This window comes from Typha angustifolia, chromosome 8 (genome assembly GCF_048772165.1).
Source record: "Typha angustifolia cultivar Huaian chromosome 8, ASM4877216v1, whole genome shotgun sequence".
NCBI lineage: Eukaryota > Viridiplantae > Streptophyta > Magnoliopsida > Poales > Typhaceae > Typha > Typha angustifolia.
The window spans coordinates 4,711,341-4,730,807 of record NC_133246.1 but is presented as its reverse complement, the minus strand read 5'-3'; the positions used below and the strand labels follow the sequence as shown (position 1 = coordinate 4,730,807).

General features: G+C 35.3%; 3 protein-coding genes across 3 annotated transcripts; all 3 read right to left on the bottom strand.

The window, feature by feature from the left end:
- Window positions 1-4,969: 4,969 nt before the first annotated feature.
- LOC140765823 (uncharacterized) lies at window positions 4,970-7,903 on the bottom strand. The gene is made up of 5 exons (XM_073105078.1): window positions 7,819-7,903; window positions 6,858-7,722; window positions 5,807-6,209; window positions 5,547-5,603; window positions 4,970-5,106 (listed from the first exon to the last, which is right to left on the bottom strand). The coding sequence occupies exons 2-5, from the start codon at window positions 7,494-7,496 to the stop codon at window positions 5,057-5,059; spliced, it is 1,149 nt and encodes a 382-aa protein (XP_072961179.1). The 5' UTR covers window positions 7,497-7,722; window positions 7,819-7,903; the 3' UTR covers window positions 4,970-5,056.
- LOC140765824 (uncharacterized) lies at window positions 7,843-13,670 on the bottom strand. Its single transcript, XM_073105079.1, has 6 exons — window positions 13,186-13,670; window positions 12,547-12,732; window positions 11,460-11,564; window positions 9,852-10,107; window positions 8,893-8,970; window positions 7,843-8,332 (listed from the first exon to the last, which is right to left on the bottom strand). The coding sequence occupies exons 1-6, from the start codon at window positions 13,408-13,410 to the stop codon at window positions 8,187-8,189; spliced, it is 996 nt and encodes a 331-aa protein (XP_072961180.1). The 5' UTR covers window positions 13,411-13,670; the 3' UTR covers window positions 7,843-8,186.
- Window positions 13,671-14,788: 1,118 nt separating this feature from the next.
- Window positions 14,789-19,169, bottom strand: LOC140765965 (uncharacterized). Its single transcript, XM_073105318.1, has 8 exons — window positions 18,169-19,169; window positions 17,471-17,504; window positions 17,130-17,351; window positions 16,572-16,661; window positions 16,003-16,068; window positions 15,829-15,920; window positions 15,699-15,746; window positions 14,789-15,339 (listed from the first exon to the last, which is right to left on the bottom strand). The coding sequence occupies exons 1-8, from the start codon at window positions 18,552-18,554 to the stop codon at window positions 15,222-15,224; spliced, it is 1,056 nt and encodes a 351-aa protein (XP_072961419.1). The 5' UTR covers window positions 18,555-19,169; the 3' UTR covers window positions 14,789-15,221.
- Window positions 19,170-19,467: the final 298 nt, after the last annotated feature.

The following is a 19,467-nucleotide window of genomic DNA, read 5'->3' as shown; positions in this document are numbered from 1 at the left end:
AATCTGCTTAGGCTTGCGATGGATTTGATGCCGACATGCGCTAGTGTGAAGCTCATATAACGCATTTCTAAACATGAGCATATTTATTTTGTGCATCTAGCCTTACAATAGATCTTATCCAAAGAAAAGTTTTAAAGTCGTTTTAACTCCTAATAAATTGAGAGTGAATTTACCGACCAACTCTTGTAAAGTTAATAGTTATCCTTTCTCTGTGGCTAAGGATACGATCAACTTCAATCCCAAACAATTATTATGAAGAAACTATGTGGTGGTTTGATGGCATGATGGTTTAGTTCAAGGGCTCGGTTCGATTAATGACTCGACTCGTTTATAACCTCCAACTTGTTTGTGATATCATAATCTATTTAAAACTCAAATAACTAATATATCACGCCGATAACTCATTCATAATTCTTTGGTGACACCAACAAATTTATTTACGGTTTATTGTGTTCATATCTAATATTCTAATATGTTCAATAAATAACTCATATTTGTATTAATCTAAACTTAATTCGTTCCTACTCGATTTAACTCCAACCCAATGAGAGCCAATTGCCGACATGCTTTTAAGATATTAAAATGACTTTTGGCAAAGTCATTACCGTGCATAGAAAATATGTGGACTTCTAAGCAGCCAAGTTGAATCCCGGATTTGGCTTCCATAAAGTTGGCTTAGATTTTGACCAAAGTACGCACAGTACAAACACTGTTTAAATTATGTTTTAATCTATTATAATTTTTGCCGATTACGATTCTTAATTAAGAAATCACCGCACCACAATGTTAAATAAAAAACTATTTAAGAAAAGTGATTAGTAAATCACCCTCCTAACAAGCGTATAATTCTTCTAGCAATTCCCTCTAACCACGCGTTGATTTAAGAAGCTTTTATAAATTATATTTAATATTTTATCTATTTTGTTATTCACACTTTGTTTTGATCTCTTATTTTTTTTTTCATAATTCTCATTTAACATCCTGGCTTAATTTAGACGGTACTAAAAAAGAAATATCTCGTTATAATGTATAAAACAACGTATAAATACCTAAATTCTATTGTCTCTTTTATTTTATTTTTCACTTTCCAAAACAGCAGAAGAAGAATAAGAAAATGAGGTCGGTGAGAGGGAGGAAAAAGATGAGGAAAATTGATGGTGGCGGCGACAACGATTGTGGGAGAAGATAGGTGGAGAAGATGGTGGAGGAACTAGAAAATAAGAAAGAACGGTGGAAATATTTTAATAACTTGGTCGACGTTAATTAGTCAAAATAACGTCAGGATGTTAAATTAGAATTATCGAAAAAACTGAAAGATCGGATTATAAAATCTTAAAATAAGAAGTGTAAATCATAAAATAGGTAAAATATAGGATGTGATTTGTAATAAATCTCTTAATTTAATGATTAATTCGCTAAGAATCTCTGTTTAAGATAATTATTTATTAAGCTAATAAAAATTATAGTAATATTAACTCAAACAATACCGTACTACAGAAATTATTATTATTTTTAGCAGTAATTTGACTTTTAAAAAAGAAATTGACTAAGTGTTTGATATGCCAAATAATTCATACCCCGCAGCACCCCCAATAATAGACATACAACTGCTGCGAATGCGATGACATTTAATAAACTAATTAAAAAAATGCCTCAGGGTTATCTTTATTTAGTCATTCATGCGTGTATCATAATTTTATTTATACAACATCAAAGAGAGCTGCAACCAAGGTTTATTTGGTTTAGAATTAGATCAAGATAAGGTATTCCATGTTAAGCATGATTCAATACATTTTAACTCGATTAGTAAATGAGTCGTGTTGGTATTTAATTGAGAGCAGTAGACAAAATTGAAATAATATTAGCATGGTGATGGGAAGATCAAAAACACAGGCTGTAGAGGCTTCACATTAATGGCTAAGTTGACTAAATGTATATATTCTTGAAAAAAAATCTAAGGTTTCTCTTTTAAGAAGTCAAATAGTTGGCCCAATTGACAAGTGGAAGACTTTAAAATTAAAAGCAAAATAATAATAATAATAACAAGTGGGTCTCATGGGAGGCAACCTGGAGATCTTTCAAGTAAATTATCATTTTATTTTGTTTATAATAAATATTTATCAAATATCACGCAGGAACTTTGTAGCTGAGTCCTGCCAATCTATAACAGAGATTATAAATTTATTCTTTATAAATATTAAGATTAATACTTATAATTTTTAAGTGATTTATACTAAAAAAAATTGTGCATTTAGATCCGTTTTACTTTCTTTTGTTCATTGTAAGAGACTTTTTTTTAGTTCATCTTTCAATTTGGTCACCAAGAGATGCAATTAATACCATCGGATTACAGTAAATATAACATTATGAATCAAAAAATATGTTTTCAATGACCGCCAATTATATAAAAAAACTATAATATTTAGAAAAATATAGTTGTTTGTTAACCCTAAATCTCGTAATAAAACGGTGAACCAGAAAATACGAATGTTCAATAAATACTAATTTCATAATAATATTGTAAAACTTATAAAAAATATAAATGTTTAATAACTATGAATTACATATAAAAAAAATACAAAGTGTATTCAATAACTGTGGAATGCATAATAAAACTACGAAACAAAAAAAGAATATAAATATTTAATAACTACTAAACATAATTAATTTTTTATTCAAATTTATTGATTGCAAACATGAGCAAACTTGAAAAGAAAAATTGAAAAAATGTCTCGCTGGATCAAGTGTATTTACGGTGCAAATAATTAGTAAATTATTTATTATAATTTAAATAATATTTAGTTGATATGTTCTCAACGGATAATTATTCGGACACCTACCATTAATCTAATCTTATTTAATTCATGAATAAGTATCTCTTTTACACCTACCTAACTCCACCTAAATATTCATGCTCACTAATTTCATCCCATCAACATCTAATTAAATTAACATGTTTTAAGTCTGGACCAGACAAAGGATCATCATGAATGATCACATTTTCACTGTATGATAGGAGATCTCATCTTCACACTTACAAAAGTAAAATAGTACTAAAGCAGTAAGAACTTATAAAGCTCAGGTTGTATCTGAGAATATTGAGACAGTTCATATTATAATAGAATGAACTATGAGCACTATTGGTAGAGAGGGATGTCATGTATGTTTAAGTGAAAGAGTCTGCCACAAATCTTAGAATATAATCTCCCTAAACCTCACCCTTATTTACATGGGCATTCTAAATTTTATTTTATATATGTATATAATATTTTGAACTAAGAAAAATATTCATAAAAAATTTCTTCGTTCAGGAGATCTACGTGGTAAAAGAAAAATTGAAAATATATGTGAAAAACGGTGGATGTTCGAAAAAAGAGTCAAATGTAATTAATTCAAATATAAACTCTTTTCTAAGCTCTCATATTTGAGGGATTCTCAGATGATAAAAACTAATTATTAAACTTGAAGCTATCCAGCTAGTAAAAAAAAAACTAGTAGTAAGAAGAGGAAACAATAGAAAATCCTTAAAAAGCTTAATTTATTAGAGGATAACAATTTTTGTTGGTGAATTTAAAAACTACTCCTAAGTGGTTATCCCTAAAATTAAATACTCCATTTAACTTTTATTTATATCACCCTTTTTTTTATGGTTTGAAATAATATAAAATCTTCAACTTTTCAATCCAAACTTATCAAAGGAAATATAAATGATCATAGTACTCATATTATGTTAATAATTCAATTATTTAAGAGTAAAGATAAATCTTCTCTCTATATTTTTAAGATGATTAAAAATTTTCATGATCATATATTTAAAAGGAGGTATATTGTCATAAGTAAATAATAGCTAATATTTAATATTTATAGTCTTAGATAAAAGAAAATAAAAGAAAGTATGTTCTGTTTTAGATTTAAAGAAACCAAATCTTCTTTTGTATTTTTTCTATAGTTTGAATAGATATATAAACAATTTTATATTAATTTAAATTATACGGAGACAAAGTGATACAAATAAATTTTTATATATTCCGCGGCACTTTTTGAGAAGCTAATAAAATAGATTTTATTAATATGTTAGGCAAATATAATTTTGTTTACTGTGGCTGGTAAATTAAAAAGTGTATAAATAATCCAAACTTTCCAATGAATTCAAACCAGCCTTGACTCATCTCATAAAATGTATCTAACCATTCAATTGGTGAATATCATATCACAGGTCACATTCTCCCCAAGAAAATATGGCCAGGTAGCTAGAAAGTAACTAGTCGGCCATCCACACATAGTCCTTCTAGATTCCCATTCTAATGTCAACTAATGAAAGCAGCCACACAGACAATGTTCTTAGTGCTTCGTTTTCTTTCGTAGAAAACGTTGATAGTGCTTTGAAAAGATAGAAGAAGTAGATCTTGTCTCCCAGAAATATTGGAACTATTTTATCTCTCACGCTACGATGGGATGGACTTTCTTCTCTATTCTTGTTTATCTTTTCAAACATTCTATCTAAACGAGAGAAAATATATCTCTATGCTAAATTTCTCTCCTCTTCTCCTCTTGGAATCAATTTATTCTAGATGTTTGACCAGCTAAGCTGGAATCTTTACGGCTTAACTAGTCTTCCTCTAAATTTGGATGTTCATATTAATAGATGAGCAGTACTGTGGGTATATGTATATTACTAGGAAGATAATGAGAAATAGATTATAATTAGGCTAATCCTAACACGTAAAATATAAACGTCCAAAATCATTTTATATCCTAGTGGTTTGAGAAATACGTCTCCATGAGGTGGGAGTTTTGACTTCCCTCAAGGGTTGTTTTGTAGCTTAATTGAGATTTAGAATACCTCAAAAAGACAAGGGATTACTGAAAACTCCACACGACCGCACATAGGATAGAGAAAAAACACCTCTAGGGGAGGAAAAAAAAATGAACACAATCAGCAAGTCAAAGGAGAGAGGGAGAGAGAGAGAGAGAGAGAGAGAGAGAGAGAGAGAGAGAGAGAGAGAGAGAGAGAGAGAGAGAGAGAGAGAGAGAGAGAGAGAGAGAGAGAGAGCAATCATGATCTTCTTGAGAGCTGGTAGTCAAACCACAAAGGAAATAGCAAACCTGCGTTAGGCAAACAAATGCTCTGTTATGATAAAGAACTTGTTTCAGAAAGATGAGCGATATGTTTATCCCACGTAAGATTATTTTCTGGTTGGTATAAATGTACTGTTGAAATATGAAATATACAAATTAATATTTTTGATCATTTAAACCCTTTAGAGTAGTCGGTAGTTATAGTATTAGAAATTTAGAATCAGAGTCATGAGTCTAAATCCTCCCACACTCATAAAAACTACCCATCTATTTAAATTAAGTTCTATTTTTGAGCCCATTAAAATATTTTAACTCTGAAATGAAATATAAAAGCCACTGTTTTTAAAGATTTAAAATTTCCCAGTAGTATGTGAGATAATTCATTCCATTATTTTGGTTATTAGTTTCATAGGAGACAAAAGAGAGAGAGAAAAAAGAAAAGAAAAAGGAGTTGCTTAAAAACTTACCCCATGCTAGCGTTGCCGTGAGTGATCTCGACTTGATCGCCGGAGCAAGCGAGCTAACTGCGCCAAAGCCAAGACGAAAGAAACAGTTAGTCGTAGTTCTAAAATCTTGAATGGCATCGAGAAAAAGAGGATGGAAAGTTGGATCCAGAGGTTCTATTCATTGTGACATGAAAGATTCATCTGGGAATTGGGTTCTTCAAAGCATTGCTAATGCATGCAGAATGAATGCATTGTTGTATCGAAAGGAAGCGTTTACGTACATTTAGAGTCACAGTTGGAAGTGGAGTTCCAGTCCCCACAGAGGCAGAGATCGGCGCCGCTGCTGCTGTCGTGGCCGCACACGCCGCCGGTGGCCTGACACGCCCCGCAGAAGCCCTTGTTATCCATCGGCAACGAGTAGGCGAGGCGAATGCCGTAAGCCCACGCCCCCGGCCCCGGCGGCCGCACCGGAGCGAGGCTGTAGGCACTGCTGTACCCCTCGCATCCTAAGTGGCTCATGTTGATCTCCCGGATCGCCGCGAACTCCACCGCGCAGCATTCTGGCGGGTTTGTCTTCTCGCCGTAGGCCGGGGAGCGGCGGCGGTCCCAGACGGGGCAGCGGTAGTAGTCCTCGCAGCCCATCCCGGAGATGTTGCGACAGGGCAGATGCCTGTCCGGGAATCCCTGGTGTCAGAGTATATATACATTAGTAGAATTATTTTTCTTTGATAACAGCTTTTAGATTTTAGAGAATACAATGAAATTAAACTAACTCGGCATCAGAATAAGAAGTCATGTTTTTGAATCTCGTCTAATCTTATCATTGTGATAATAACTTAAGCTTAAAAAGAAAGAGATTTTCTAATTACTTATGATTAATTTTCGACAGGTAGTTTTTCAAAGTGTATAGATTTAAATTGATAAAATACCCTTATCCTAAAGTTAAAAGTTTAGGGTGTAAAATACCACTCTTTCTTTTCACATTATATTTAACTCTCTTGTAATATGATATCAGATTAACATTAGACAGTTTTTGAACCATTTTAAACAATTCTTAAAATTTAAGTTCTTAATTTTAATTGAAAGAACGGTATTCTTGAAAAAGATAAACATCTGGGTGCCTAATTATGATATTTTAAAAAATATAATAGCAATTACGATACAATTATGGAAAAAAAACTGTAAAAGAAAATAACTAATTAATTAATTAACACGATATTAATTATTAAAGCACGAGCTCCTTTATTTAAATGTAAAACTGTTCCTGATTGACTGAGATAGAGAATTATATACGAATAAAACTACCATCTCTAACTGCATAAGCTTTTATACCTGGAACAGGGGAGAGTCAGCGCTGCATCCAAGCAGCATGAAGACGTTGTCCGGGTCGGGCTGGAGGTAGGGGACGCGCCACCGCTCGACGACGAAGCCATCATTGGCAACGGCATTGTGGGGCCGGCGGCGAAGGGCGTAGCAGTCGGACATGGCGGGGTCGTGGAGAGTAAGGCCGCGGTAGGCGTAGTCGATGTCGAGGACGCGGTAGGAGCCGGAGGGGATGTGGAGCATCAACATACCGTTGATGCAGAAGAGCAGCTCGCGGAAGCCGGCGTGGCCGCAGCCGGCCTGGAGCCCGAAGGGGTAGTCCACCGTGATGTTGCCGCAGTAGGATCGGCACGTCAGGCTCCCGAAGGGCAAGGCCGCGGCCACAGCCGCCATGATCAAGAAGAAGAAGAGATGTAATAGATGCAAACCAGAGGGAAGTTGGAAGAGCATAGCTTCAACTGTAGCTGACTCAGCTGTGTGTAAGAAAGTGGAGAGACAGGAAAAGCATTGGAAAGAATAAAAAACCAATGGAGATATTGGAGAGGAACATATTCTTTGCTTGGTCGATGAGTTAAGTAATTTTTGCTTTCGCTTTTGCCACCACATGCATGCAATAGAATGCGTCTCCTTTTCTTGGTCTTGGTGCATCGACAACAGCTTTGCTTATATAAAAATTGAAGACAGAGATTAAAGTAAAGCACGAAATATCTTGAAACAAATTTACAATAAAGAGAAGAACGTAGGCTGGACTGTTAATAAAAGAATATAGAGTAAAGAGAAACGGTAGGTACTGCACGAGAACTGGAGATTACAGCACTTGAGTCCGACTGCATTCTCGAGACCGCATTCAGCGTTTCCTCTTTGTATCCAGACCCTGCAATTGACTCCCAAGAACGGGGAGAAAATAAATGTTTTTGAGTGATTGTTTGATACCTGTATATTTATACGACGTAAGGAAAAAGTTTCAAACCAGTTGAACTCAAGACGAAAGGGATTGGGATATCAAACTGCAAGGGGTTAGGATCTTAAATTTCAAAACAATAAAGACCCTGAGAGATACATACAGTATTTGATAGTAATAGAACATTCCTATGACAAAATTAAGTATATAAATTTAGACAGGGCATTGATCCAGGCAAATCTTGTGATTTATGCTGCACCGGAAAGAAGTCCTGAAAGATCAAAGGAACTCTGCCTATGCAAGTTCCACTTTGAAAAAACTCCGTATCTTCAAATTTAATTCGAATTTTCCCTTTCTTCCTTCCATGAGCCGACAACAGTTTCTTCCTTCCATCAGCCAACAGATGGTACGAAAATATTGTAATTGGAATTTAAGTATTACTTCTTTAACCTCCCCTCGAGCTTTTCAATTGCAGCACCAACACGACTATGGTTTGCTTCTCCTCTCTCAGTCAAATCAGATGATGGGTTAGAACTTGCAATCTCTTGATTAGCCTTCTCTACCAGCTTCAATTGTAACCAACCTGATCAGATGTATTCAATAAAATAAGCCGGAGACATATTATATAATTGCAATAATTTTATGGACAGATTTAGTTGAGAAACAGAAAAGGAAGTTGAGTCATATCTAGCCTGCATTAACTTCTAAAAGGCAACTTTGTTACTAATAAAAGTGAACTGTTAAGCACATTACAGAGTAGTTATGTTGGTCATGAAGACAAACAAATCGATCAGTTAGACTTACATAGTGATAGTAATCAAAATTTTTATTAATAGATTTATAATTTATTCAGTCGAGAATATGGATTCTGAACTAAGTTGCCTCAAGAGAGTAAATTTAGAAAAATAATGGGTATCAGTTTCCAAAGCTCTTTTTCACAATGACTCATATGATACTAATAATGTGTTGTATTTCTCAGGGTCATTTTGTGCCATACTCTCAATATTTGGTATAACTTCCATATATTTGTCTTGAAGATTAAAATGCGAAGGATACCTTTGTCACTGAGATAAAGTGATTCTTGAAAAAAAAATACAGTGACTGGTAGAGGCAAGCATAGAAGTTATGCGAGATAAACATTACCAAGAGGAAAGCAAATTCCAGCTCCGAGAACTGACCCAAGCAGTACATTCCTAGTGCGCCACATCATCGAACCTGGTACTGAAGGTCAAAATTAACTAGTCAGTTGACAGGAAATTTTCTTGTCATCTATCATAGCAATTATAAATTATAATTTTCCAGGTTGATTTCGAAAAGAAATCTGGACAATCATAAACTTAAGAATACATGGAGAAAAATGGAACTAACAAAAATAAACGAAGACTGTAGATAACCAATTAAATAGACAGAAAAGTATACAATGGAAATACAAGAACCCCTGTGGCTACAGCGTGAACAAACGAATTACAGAAAAAATAACAATAATCAGGAAGGAAGTAGCATAAGACATAGTGAGCCTGGCAGCCTGCCATTAGAATTTCATAGCTAACCATGTGCAAGTTTTCAATATACTGCTTGCTAACCTGTATTCAATGCAAGAAATATCAGCCTTCAAAAATTAGGAGTTTGGCATTGGTGGAAATGTGAACTATTAAATATACATCCAATTCAGACAACAAAGCCTCAATACAATACAATACAATACAATACAGAAAACTGTATCATAATAACCCTTGCCTAAATATGAAATGAAGCATATTATTCACAATTTAGTTATTTACAATATCTTGAGCTCACACACTTTAGTATCATATAGTTAATTCTACTAGAAAACTTTGAGGAACCCAAGTGTTTATCCATAGGCAATTAACTTTAGGTGTCACATTACTGCTTAACCTTGCTTAGTTGAACAGTGTTCATCCCATCCTGAAGAACAGGTGAATCAAGAACTTGAGATGAATATATCAACTAACCAAAAAAAAAAGTGGCAATATTTCATTTCTAAAGAACTTTTTTATGTACACTTAAAATGTTACAAAATACTAACATTCTAGGCAGAATATTTGAGGCTTAGAGCAGACGAAATAAGTCAAGATTCTCACATATAAGACCAAACATGGCAGCAGTAGCGGATCCTGCCCCAGCAATATTCAGTACATCATGCACACCCCGCTTATCAGAAAGAAGATTTTGTATGCCAAAAAATGTTGCAGTGAACATGCCAAGGCGAACACCACCAACTAATGAACCACGGGTTATCCTGTTGAACCTCTTCTCCATGGCATCTCTCATTAATCTGTATTGCTCACGCTTGTCCGGTGTGCTCCCCATCTTCAGCATAACTTCTGCATCCTTGCTCTACAAATAAGATATATTCAACTAATGAAGAGAGAGAGAGAGAGAGAGAGAGAGAGAGAGGGAGAGAGAGAATTGCAGTTATAAACTATAATAGGTGTCACCACAACATGAACTCAAGATTTTGCTTCCACGTTTAGGACCCATTTGATTGTGGAATAAGAAAAAAATTGTAATTAGTATAAACAAGAAATAAAGGAAATTTTCGTTCCAATTCCAATTTAGTGCTTGGTTCCAAAAAGAGGGATAAGTGCTAGAATAAAAAAGAAGTGGTAAAATGTTACAAAATACTAACCAAAAACCATAAAAATGAATTCCTATCTCTTCTGTAGAGGACCGGATTGCAAAGACTGATATCCACGATACAGAAGGAAACATGATTTTATCAAGTAAAATATGATGAAAGACGAAAAGTTAGGTCTTGCATTCCTACTTCAGGAAGTATTGAGAGAATAAGATACATTGATGATCTTTGTCTGACCATTGCAGGTTCTAGAAAAGATCTCGAAGATAAAACCAATATTTGAACACATATATTTCTGATATCGTATTTTATTTATCAGCATATCAGGTGATTTAGAATATATATATATATTGCCTAATGGTGAAGATTGGTGATTCCTGTGACTTTGTAGGACCATTGCAGGTTCTAGAAAAGATCTCAAAGCCAATGCCACACATATATTTTTGATAATGTAGTTTATTTATCAGCATATTAGGTCCTAGGAATGACTTGTTAAGAGAAAAAATTCCTACCATGTCAAGATTACTAAGTCATATATATATATATATATATATATATATATATATATCTCACCTAATGGAAAAGACTGGTGTGACACAAGATCATGGACTCCAACATGTTGAGACTACTGTCTTGGCATTCGAAATGCTTAGAGACATTTTTAGGATGCATCTCAATTTGAAGTGATCAATATGAGTCTACGCTGTAGGAAAATAGGTTGCTGACAACATCTTAATGCTGTCTGAGCACCAACATATCATGGAGATCAACTCTGAATCTCTGATTATCTCCTATTACTTTGGTTCTACTGTACTACAGGAATAAAATATGATAATTAGATTAAACATTCATGCTTATATTTTGGAGATCAAATTTCACCTCGTTCCTACTCAAGCCGTACATCTTACATTTAACTGCCAACATTAACAGGAGAGAGAACGAAAAATCTCTATAATGTACTTTTCTTCTTAAGAAAAATAAATAAACTGATTTCATCTACCTCATATTTATCTTTAAATAAACCCACAGCAACAATACTATGAGCTTTTACATGCTATTTCTAAAACAGAAAAAAAAAAACGAAAAATTCAGAAAAAAAATTATATCTTACCACAGATGCAGCAGCCTCCTTGGTTCCACCATATAACAAACCCGTGAAGACTCCAAAAAGTGTCGCAGTGCCCCAATTAACTGTTCCGACCAATTTCTGCCTTTCCTAAAATTGGAAAATAATGTCAGGAAATCTTTAAAAAGATGACCTAGAGAAGTAATTACTCCTTTTTCTAACCAAAACTAAAAAAAAATAAACAAATAATACCATAATGAATTTAGTTGCCTTCAACCTGATTTAACTAATATTACTTTGAATATATCGACAACAAAGAGTACTTGAACAATGTCACCATTTCTGGGTAATCCAACCATAAAAACCCTCTCTGATCCCCCAAAACATATAGATAACTTCGATTGTTCACCCGGTAGAGGGTGAAATCTGGCTAATTGGGTGCATAGGGAGAGAATTCGACTACTTGGGTCGTTCAGAATTGACTAGAGCCTAAACTCGCTAGTGGAGTCCGTGACCATGATGGAGAATGACAAGGAGTACATGGCCGGGTTAAGTCGCCAAATGACTGGCTCCTTCCTCTTTGACAACAATAAGGATGTGACCACCAACATGAATGATTCTTTTCAAAGAAAGAAAGAAGAGGATTGTGGTTTTTACTGTTTCTTTCAGAAAGAAAAAAAATGAACCTTGAAGAGTTTAGCAATTCCACATAAAACATTGAACACTTCAGTAGTTTCTCTCATACGTAAACCGCTTTGCATTTTCTAATATCCTCATCAAGAATTTACAGAATTTACAGGGTTACAATATCCTCATCAAAAATCCATTCTTTGCATTTTCTAGATGCTATCTGTAAGAACATATTCAACACCTCAACCTTACCGTATGGGCATTTAGCTCTTGAGCAGATGTTATCTTAGAGTAATCTAGGCTTTTGGCTTTATCAATATTTGTACAAAAAGGTCTCAAGCAAAGAGACAACCACTGAAATCACACTTTAAGATCATATTTCTATTTTCATATCTGCCGTATTTTAGGGTCTATATTGTATATGCATGGCATGCAATTATAAATATGGGCTTTTAAGTTCCTTGTAGGAAAATAAATATTATAGCAAGACCAGTCCACTTACTATGACAGTAATCTCATGTTGATGACCGTCGGCTTCGATAGAAGAATCCCTTCCCGTATCCGATGGCTTATCTCCTAGAGTAGTTGCCTTCAGATTTTGCATGCTAACTGCACTAGCAGATGACTCTTGACTAGCATTTGGTGGATAACTATTTGAACCTAAGCTGATGCCTCTGATTTCTGAATGCTGAAAAACAATTTATTCAAATCATTGTCAGCAAGCATAAATATATCTCATCCTCTATAACAGAGGTCCAGAAGATCAATAGTCAAGTTCTCATCATACAGAATAGGATCTCTAGCAGAGGAGTTGCTGCATTAATAGAGAAGGGATAAGTACCAGCAATGGCTCATGCTGTTTCAAGTGCTTCAACAACACTACCACCTTTAAAAGGATCGGATTTGAATTACTTATTTAGATGCAATTTGAATTAAGAATAGGGGAAATTGGCATATAGAAGCCTACATATTAGTGAATTTGTGATTCTACCCATGCCGTCAGGTATTTCAACAGAACTTACCCGCTGTCTGAGATTAAGGCAGCAATTCTACAATCATCATTCTCCTTTCCAACAGCATCTACTCAAAAGGTGTTGATTATATTCAGGGTTTTACATGCAAATTTCAGTGAGAAATATACCTGATTGCTGAATGAGCCTTGTTCAGGCTTTGCTAGAGGCGGGGTTGAGTCGGCGTTGGCAGCGGCGACAACCGGACGCTCGTATTGGGTGACATTCGTGTCCGGGTTCCAGAAGTAGATGTAGCCAGTGCTCCCATCGATCAGAGCCTTCCACGGCGTCGGCAAGGTAGGATCCGGCGGCGCGTACCGCGGCCCCTTGGATGAAGACGACGCCGACTCGGTCATGGTAATCGGGCTGGAATGCCACCTCGCGAACCCTAGAACTAAAAAAGAAAAGAAGCCCCGAACGATCCAAATCCAACTAGATCGAAAGAAAGAATGGAGATGAGAGCAATCTAGACTTTATCCTTTGGGATTGAGAAGGGAAAACACTAGAGAATGGGAGGAGATGATAGGAGAGAAGATAGCTCTCCCGCTTTTCTCACTCTCGAGTGCCTTTGGAGAAGACGGGCGACGGAGCCAGCCGACTAATGGATGGTTGAAGCCTCCAAATCCTTCTCATTTTCCACATTTTTGTTTTACCTTTTTTAATTAAAACTTTCTCGCTTTTAGTTGCTATTTTTTTTAGTAATTAGAATATATTACTGTATTATTAGAACGTATTCCAATATCAAATCTAAATATATATATATATATATATATAATTAAATAGAAAATTTACAATGAAAAATACGTAGAAACAAAACACTGAGGGTGGTTTAGTTTATTGTATTTAAAAATATATTTATATTAAGAGATATATGTTTTTCTAAATGTTGTATCTAAATAAATAAATAATTTTTTGCTTGATTATATTTTATAATATTATATTTGTTAAACACATATTTTGTTAGTTATATTTTATAAGATAACATATTCATTTAATTACGGGAGTAAAAGAAAGGAGAAAAAATGTGTTAAAGAGTTGAGGATGGTCTCGGATTGTAATGAAATAGATACTAAAAGACTACATCTGAGTCTAATTAATTTTTTAAAATATTATTTTTTATATTTTATACACCGACTAAATAATAGTTTTTTATTAGATACTACATCGATGGTTTACCTTTCGTCCAGCCTATGCAACCGCCACCGGCTACCGGATAAGAAAGAGCTGATATCAACAATAATAACAACAACAACAACAACAGGAAAAAGAATATCCTAAATTTTTAGGATTAAGGGGTACATCAAGTGTTGCTGCTCTCCCTTTACATTTACATCAAAGCAGACAGCCACCCCTTGATGTTCTGCAGAATGTCAAGGACTCAGTAACAGCACAGAGCAGAGTGTCTCTATGTTAACTTTCTCTGAACTTATTCCTGAACCCAAGCAGTCTGGGGACTCTACAAAGATGGACCAGGGAATTCCAAAAGAGATGTAACAAGTGGGAGGACTGCAATGGAATAAAACAAAGTGCACACTCTTTGCTTCAGCCTGTAGAATATTTTTCTCAGAAAGGGTCTGCCAGTAGTGGCAGAACAAGCAACCAATCCCAACTCCTCCAAGATAATATCCCACAATAGAAGTGATCAAAAGCATCCAAAGGGGTCCTCCATTATATCCCATAAAGGATTCTTTCACAGAAACAAGCACAAGAGATTCCAAGTAAGCATTTCTAAGGTACAAAGAAATGAATATGGGTTTGATTTATATGTTTGCAATTCACAATTTGTTCAATACAAAACTCACTTATATATGGTATGAATTGGAGAGTATAAAAGAATAGAATTCTTGAACATTTTGACCACCTATATGTGTCAAGTGGCAGTCATTAGCCTAACAATCAAAGAAGGGTTAAAGATGTAGCTTAATATGTACAGTAAAATTGTTTTTGTTTTTCATGTCTGGCATCCCTTCAGATATTAATACGTTCGTCGCTTTCGAGCTTAGCAATCTGTTTTCAGTCATAAATGCTGATCCTGGCTGCTCAATAGGATGCCCCTGTCATTAAACTCTGACTGGCTGCTTTGCTGCTTCTAGGAGTCACCTCGGTCTTTTTTCAGCTAGCTAAACAAAACATAGATATATACAAGATGAATCTGCTTCATCTCGTATCACTTTGGAGACCGGAATGACTGCGGAAACCACCTTGCTAGTAGGAGATATTTCAATCTCAAAAGTAAGGGGAATACAGCATAACAGGGGATATGCATCAATGCCACCACGAGATACCTGAGAAATCATGTGTAGCAAAGGAAAACATGTTAAGATCTATTTGCTAAAATATGTGCAGCATGACAATAAGATAAAAGAAATCCAAGTTTCAAGTGATAAACAGAATACAAGTTTCAAGCAATAGCTAAGATAGAAGATTAGGAAGAGAGGTATCTTCTTGTTCAAGTAAAAGCTATTTCATTCCAGTATCCAGTCTAGTCTGTCTGTTAATTGCTCACATGTTATCAACTAAGATATGGAGTTAGACTAAGATGAGAAGTTGCCTAAAATTAATGAATCAATCAACTAGATGTAACAACATATATTGCAGATTGGAACAAACAAGAGCAATTCTTATTGTTGGAAAAGGGAATTACCATATAGGAGCTTGCGGAGATTTTAAATCAAGAAAAGGATAAGGCCACCTGTTTGAGGGAAAAAGTAGAGAATGAGCACATAAAAAATACAAGTTGTCAAGCAACAAAAGCACATTATCACAAAAGTTACCAAATTGGGATGGTAGCATGGATGACCCATTGAAAAATGACGTAAATAGCTGTCCATAGTAGGAAGTATGAAATGCGGAACCAGGGGAAGCGCTAGCAGAACCATCCAAAGAAAATGTCAATGGATAAACCAAAAGAATCACTTGATTGATTGAGCTACAATATAAGAACTTACTAAGCTATTCAATGCAGTATCACCGAGAAGGAAGACTGCGTTAATTGAATGCATCCAAATAAGCGTCTGCGAAGGCATTTCCACTTGTTTGTCAGTAAGAAGAAGAATTTAATGTAACAAGCTGTACTATCACCAAGTGATGTTTTCTATTTTAGAAGAAGAAAGATATGCTTAAATTTATTTACCTATCAAACTGTTACTCGATGACATCTCATAGTCCAGATGTCTTAGCTACCAGAGAAATAAAAAGAAACATCCTATACTCATAGGTATTTCCCTTTGGTGAATGATACTGAAGTGCAGATTATTTCAGAATTGTAGTTCAATCAACCTTTTATCTGAAGCACATCAGTTGTTTTCTAGGATAAGATTATTAGCCTGTCGGGAACTTTGCAGATATGCACATATATAGCCTAGGGTAAGATGAAAAAAAAGAAATCTAGTACTACTAAAAAAGTAGAATATTTTCTAATAATTCAGTTCCATAGGATGAACAAGCAGTACTACCAGATAGTCTATGGAAAAGTATAAAATAAAAAGTATAAGAGCAGGAAAACATGAATACTCACAAAATTCAGATTATAATCTTTGATGGCAAGAACAGGGAAAATAATGAACCAAAATACGCTATCTGTCAGCATCACTGCACCTGCATTTGTCTGGCAATAAAGTAACAGGTTAAATAATTAAATTGATTGATTAGCAAGTTTGAAGGAAGAAAAGAATTCTTTTTTTCTGAGTATAAATTCTTTGGAAGTTTAAATTTGGCACATCCTCATTCTACTTTTAAGATGAAGCTGCTTTCCCGGTAAGCTCTTTGTACGGGTATATTATTGAACATCAGTATTAGAACCTATCCACAGGATATGCATTGAACCAATCGAAGGTTCAATCTCAAGAAATACAACCCAACATATAAAAAGGTTCTACGGCACCAATTTGATGCTAGAAATTTTCAAAATCAGCTTCTATTACTTATTTGTTCTACAAAACATACAGAATGCTTTATTTTGTGGGATAAGTCAATGCGTTACGATTATTAACTATCAATTATCTTATTCATATTTTGTCACCGCATGGATAGGAGGATAACTGATTAAAACAACATTTCTAGTCAAGGAAGCTACCTGAAAAATAATCTGGAACAGATAACCCCAAAATCCAGCAGTTTCTCGATTGTCATTTTCACAGGAACCAGAGCTTTTCGAAGGATGCACATTTGCATTTGCCTCTGTTGTAGGAGCTAAATATCCTCCATGTTCTGTGTCTGACCTTACAAACTCAACCCTATCCCCGCCAACTTTATTGAGATATTGATGGCACCCGTAAATGGACAACAACGAGCCAAGCTAGACAATCAGTGAAAGAAGAAATCCGATTAAATTATCAGCATACAGCCAATTGCCTACGCCAAGTAAAATTAGCAAAAGATTAACCAGAAATCTTCCAAGTGATAAAAATAACATACCCCAAAATACACGGTCACCAGCAGAAATGTCCACCTGCCCAATCAACAACATCATAGGCACATTCAGAAATCAGCTAAATTTTACTGGTATGAAGAACTCGATAAGGAGCTTCACTACTTTAGTTACTGGAACATGCCAGATATAAGCTGACAGTTAACTAGCATGTAGCATGTAGAGAGAAATAATCATCCGTTAAGAACAAATTGTTGAAAATATAATGCTGATATGAACTAAAATAATTTGAACACATGGCAGAGTTTCTACATCGTAGTAAGTAGCAATCGAGTAGATGAGCTAGCATGTAGCAGAACAAATAGTATACATAAATGCAAACAGATTGGAACACCAATTGTGTCATCTCATCCTCTGTGTAGTCTGAGGAGAAGGCCTGATGCTAAGAAATCATAAAAATGATAACCATAAGAATGATTTGAGTTCACCTCATGACCTTGGTTGATTGCAACCAACATATCCTTTCTCAGAAAGAGGCCTTTACTACATGATATTGTGCAAATTGACATGGCATTTGAACAAGAATTGAGACTTGAATGGCACTCTTATTTAGCACTTATTACATGTTGCAGAAGTTTGAAGAGACACGTACACTCAGCAAAACATTACAGTGGATGCAACATACTTGGATGAGATTAATATAACTTTTAATCACAAGCAAAGTATAATGAGGAAGTAGGCTTACTGAGTATAGTAATAAAAGATGCTCTCTCCATCCACAATGACATTGACTGTGAGCAACACCAAAAGAATGAAGAACGACACAACCCGAAAAGCTAGTAGCCAAGTAGGGTGGATTTCCTTAAGGCATGGCCTCCAAGATTCATCGTCGTATAAATTTCCGACGGTAGCTCGCCGGCCTTCGCCTTCGCCTTCGCCGTCGCCTTCTCCTTCTCTCTCGGAGTCAGGACCCTCATATCTCCATATCAAAATGGATGCTATGATCATGCTAGAGAACACCCAAATCGCGCATAGCAACACTCGCCAATTCAACCAGTAACTCGCGGTGGTGGTATCGGCGGTCGCCAGGGGCTGCCAGGAATGATCTGATGATCCAGTTGAGACATGCATGGTGAATAACTCCTAACAACTTGTTAGCTACTACTACTACTACTACTCAGCTGCTACTGTTTTTATTGATGCAATCTCTTGGCATTCTGAGCTCTTCCAGGATGCAAACAATAACTCAGAATGCCAGGATTATGAGTTGTCTTGGGACGTAGGATGTGCAAAAGACAGCAAGAACAACAGGTGTGGGTCCTTAAACGTTTAACCGACGCGGAAGTCCAAAAGAAGAGGAGATCCACAAACCAACCACAAGACACAAACCAGAGATCCAAACGTAATCTTACTCACAGTACTGTGAAAACAATTGGAAGTAAATGAAGAGACGTAAACAAAAAGAAGCTAATCAAAGGCTAAACATCAGCTGCTGCTAGTTTCATAGATTAGCCTGAGCTTGGAGAAGAATACGAGTAATAAAGCCACTGCTTCCAAACAATTAAACAATACCCACGAAGGAATGCGTGTGAAGGGAAACTTGGGCACCTCCTTAAACGAAATGGGGAGAGGAAAGATGCTAAACTTTGGATGGATTTTTCCATCAGAAGGATTAATTAATTAGTGGGATGGACAAGCAGGAGAGCAAATGGCAGAAGCAAGAAGGTAAAGTTGGATGCTTACACACAATAAAAGCATGGAACTGAATGAGATTCTTTGCTTCCCCACTTAACCACTTTGGTAGGAAATTCCATGGGTGGGGACACTCTTAATTTTTATTGTTCTTTTTTTTACTATTTCATTGCAATCAAATCTCTCACACTTCCTATGTCACATTGATGAAGAAATGAACAGATGGTAGCTTTTCCTTTTTCTCTTTTCCTTTTTCCTGAAATCATTCCTAACTAATAGCAACCAACTACCACCCAAGATAAATATGACGATTTGTTATATCAAAAAGAGAAGGAACATTATGAATCACACT

Bases quoted from the DNA above. Each gene is read 5' to 3' on its own strand.
- LOC140765823 (XM_073105078.1), bottom strand. From the start codon at position 7,496: ATGCACCAAGACCAAGAAAAGGAGACGCATTCTATTGCATGCATGTGG. The intron at 5,604-5,806 runs GTACGTAAACGC...GCTTTGGCGCAG, and splicing joins TTCCAACTGTGACTCTAAAT to TTAGCTCGCTTGCTCCGGCG. The intron at 5,107-5,546 runs GTAAGTTTTTAA...TGCCTAACGCAG, and splicing joins CACGGCAACGCTAGCATGGG to GTTTGCTATTTCCTTTGTGG.
- LOC140765824 (XM_073105079.1), bottom strand. From the start codon at position 13,410: ATGACCGAGTCGGCGTCGTCTTCATCCAAGGGGCCGCGGTACGCGCCG. The intron at 10,108-11,459 runs GTAAGATATAAT...TCTTATTTGTAG, and splicing joins AGGAGGCTGCTGCATCTGTG to AGCAAGGATGCAGAAGTTAT. The intron at 8,333-8,892 runs GTAATGTTTATC...ACATCTGATCAG, and splicing joins TGGAATTTGCTTTCCTCTTG to GTTGGTTACAATTGAAGCTG.
- LOC140765965 (XM_073105318.1), bottom strand. From the start codon at position 18,554: ATGCATGTCTCAACTGGATCATCAGATCATTCCTGGCAGCCCCTGGCG. The intron at 17,352-17,470 runs GTATGTTATTTT...CTGATTGTCTAG, and splicing joins TGGTGACCGTGTATTTTGGG to CTTGGCTCGTTGTTGTCCAT. The intron at 15,747-15,828 runs GTAACTTTTGTG...TCCCTCAAACAG, and splicing joins CATGCTACCATCCCAATTTG to GTGGCCTTATCCTTTTCTTG.